Source organism: Rhipicephalus microplus, chromosome X, assembly GCF_043290135.1.
Source record: "Rhipicephalus microplus isolate Deutch F79 chromosome X, USDA_Rmic, whole genome shotgun sequence".
Taxonomy (NCBI): Eukaryota; Metazoa; Arthropoda; class Arachnida; order Ixodida; family Ixodidae; genus Rhipicephalus; species Rhipicephalus microplus.
Genome location: NC_134710.1, coordinates 240,655,142 through 240,658,220, shown reverse-complemented (window position 1 = coordinate 240,658,220; position 3,079 = coordinate 240,655,142). Strand labels below are relative to the sequence as shown.

General features: G+C 45.1%; 1 protein-coding gene across 1 annotated transcript; it reads left to right on the top strand.

The window, feature by feature from the left end:
* Positions 1-2,722, top strand: LOC142776029 (uncharacterized). The gene has a single exon (XM_075878862.1). The coding sequence runs from the start codon at positions 17-19 to the stop codon at positions 1,538-1,540; it is 1,524 nt and encodes a 507-aa protein (XP_075734977.1). The 5' UTR covers positions 1-16; the 3' UTR covers positions 1,541-2,722.
* Positions 2,723-3,079: the final 357 nt, after the last annotated feature.

The window sequence follows — 3,079 nt, the reverse complement described above, 5'->3', positions numbered from 1 at the left end:
CGGTGACTGCACCACAATGCAGCCATCTAATCCACTTACCTTTGCAATGCAGACGACCATACTTGTGTTTGCCAGCCTGCAGCTGTCGAACATGATAGGCCTATCCTCGGGGGCGTCATCTATGTTGGTGCTGCCGGGCTCCGAAAGCGAGCCAGGCTCCTGCCGCCTACTACGCACCAACTGCTCGTCCCCACCGGATATTACGTCGGAGGAACTACTATCACCGGAAATCACCGTGCTATGGAAGGCCGCATCGTCATCAACCACAGCATCATCAAGTATAAAGGAACATCACCCGCTGACGCCACTTCGTGGGCTCGGTGACTGCACCACAATGCAGCCATCTAATCCACTTACCTTTGCAATGCAGACGACCATACTTGTGTTTGCCAGCCTGCAGCTGTCGAACATGATAGGCCTATCCTCGGGGGCGTCATCTATGTTGGTGCTGCCGGGCTCCGAAAGCGAGCCAGGCTCCTGCCGCCTACTACGCACCAACTGCTCGTCCCCACCGGATATTACGTCGGAGGAACTACTATCACCGGAAATCACCGTGCTATGGAAGGCCGCATCGTCATCAACCACAGCATCATCAAGTATAAAGGAACATCACCCGCTGACGCCACTTCGTGGGCTCGGTGACTGCACCACAATGCAGCCATCTAATCCACTTACCTTTGCAATGCAGGTCAGTAAATCGTATGTCCTCTTCGCTAAAAAGTCGAGTAATTACTTCCTGGTGCAGTTCCCGAGCCCCCACTGCTGTATTACTATTGCTGTTGAGTGTGCTCATATAATTCACTCGTTGCTGATCTTATCGGGTGACGTCGAAACTAATCCTGGCCCTAACGGAAACGCTGCTATTCTTACTGAGCTACAAAAGCTAAGTGCCGGCCAGGCCCAGCTGATTGCCGAAGTTCAGAGTTTGAAATCTCAACTAAGCACAACGGATAAAAGAATAACAGACTTAAACAAACGAATGGGCGATCTCGAAACACATTACCAAACTCTTCTTCCCCTCAGAAATGATATCGAAAAAACACAGACTAACGTAATCAACATGACTAAAAAAATTCAAGAGCTAGAAACTTCCCTGGATGACGCTGAAAACAGGTCGCGCCGGAATAACCTTCTATTCTACGGCATCCCTGACCCCACTAGGAATGAAACGTGGGCTGAATCTGAAAAAATGATAATCGATATCTGCAACAATAACCTTGGACTAACAGTGCAGCCTAACGACATAGAACGCGCACATCGTCTCGGTATTCATTCACTAAACCGAAATCGTCCCATAATTGTGAAATTTTTATCATACAAAACCAGAGATGCACTTTTATCAAACGGCAGGAAACTGAAGAACACTAACTACAGCATCGGGGAGGACTTTTCCCGCCCCGTTCAATATGCGCGCAAGCAATTACTTGCATTTGCAAAAACACGTTCGGACAAGTTCTCCTTGCGGTTCAAAACGCTGCACGTCGGGTCGAAGCGCTATATATTTGACGCATCATCACACATGGTTAAGGAAATTGCATAGCGGTTACCCCGCCAACAAAGAGCAATAAAACGCCAAACGGCTTCCCCATGTCATGTTCTCTCGTTTTCCGTAATATTCACTAACATACGTAGCCTTCTTCCAAAACGTGAACTCATATCCAACATTATCTCGTCATCAAAAAGCAACATACTCGTATTAACAGAAACGTGGCTTACCAGCGATATAACGGATGCGGAAATATTAACTGACTTACAGGACTTCCACGTGTACCGAAATGACCGAAATGGCTCACGGGGGGGCGGAGTACTTATCGCAGTTCATCGGGGCATATCTTGCTCCGTTGTTAACGTCGATTCCGATACCGAATCCCTGTGGCTAATTTGTCGTACTAACACCGTAACTGTCCTACTTGGCGTCTGCTACAGGCCCCCGCAAACGGATCCAAATTTTCCATGTCATCTGAACAATTCCATTCAAAAACTTACTTCCGCTTACCCAAAGGCTCGCATTCTTCTGTTCGGTGATTTTAACTACCCTAATATTGACTGGCAAAACATAGTTACTTCTACATTATCATGTCACGCAGAGGCGAAAAACTTCCTCGATGTATGTCTCAACTTTAACCTTACACAATTAGTCGCCCAACCAACCCGTGTCACACGAGGATCAGCAAATATTCTCGACCTGATATTAACCAATAGCCCCGAGAACCTATTATCTATTACTTACCTTCCTGAGATCAGCGACCACAAGGTCATACATGCTTTATTTTCATTTACCTCGACCAAAAAACAGACGACTAATAAAACAATTGTTCTTTATGATAAGGGTAACTATAGTGCAATATCTGAAGATCTCAGTAACTCTTTTAATCAGTATGAATCTACATTTCACACGCGCTCAGTTCATGACAACTGGTTGATCTTTAAGGACAAAGTAAATCACCTCTCTGATATGTTTATCCCGAAGATTACTTTTCAAACTAACCGCAATAAACCATGGTTTTCTCGGCATTTAAAAAAACTTGAAAACAAAAAGAAACGACTTTTTCGTACCGCCAAACGCAACGGCAAGCCTACTGCATGGCAAAAATACATCGAAGCTGAAAAATCATATTTGCTATCCGTTCGTAAAGCCAAATACTCGTTTTACCATATAGACTTACCTAATCTCTTAATCAGGAACCCCAAGCAATTCTGGCAAGTTCTAAACCCCACACATCCTTCCGATATTAAACTAACGAATGATTCACACGAGACAGTGTCTGACCATGATTGCGCAGAAATATTCAACGAAGCATTTGCATCTGTCTTCACTACTGAACTTGACATGCCCTCACAGTCGCCATCATTTAGCGTAGAAACTTTCATGCCTGCTGTCACCTTCTTCGAAGAAGGCATTTCATCTATAATCCACAAATTAAAACTTTCTTCATCAGCTGGTATGGATTCCATCAACTCGAAACTCCTCAAGAATGTGAAATCGACTTGCGCAGCATACTTATGTCTTATCTTCTCACAGTCACTCACCTCAGGAATCATGCCGGATGATTGGAAAACGGGCAAGGTCGTTCCAGTC

What these genes read in the sequence shown, in the direction of transcription:
- LOC142776029 (XM_075878862.1), top strand. Translation starts at nt 17, where the DNA reads ATGCAGCCATCTAATCCACTTACCTTTGCAATGCAGACGACCATACTT.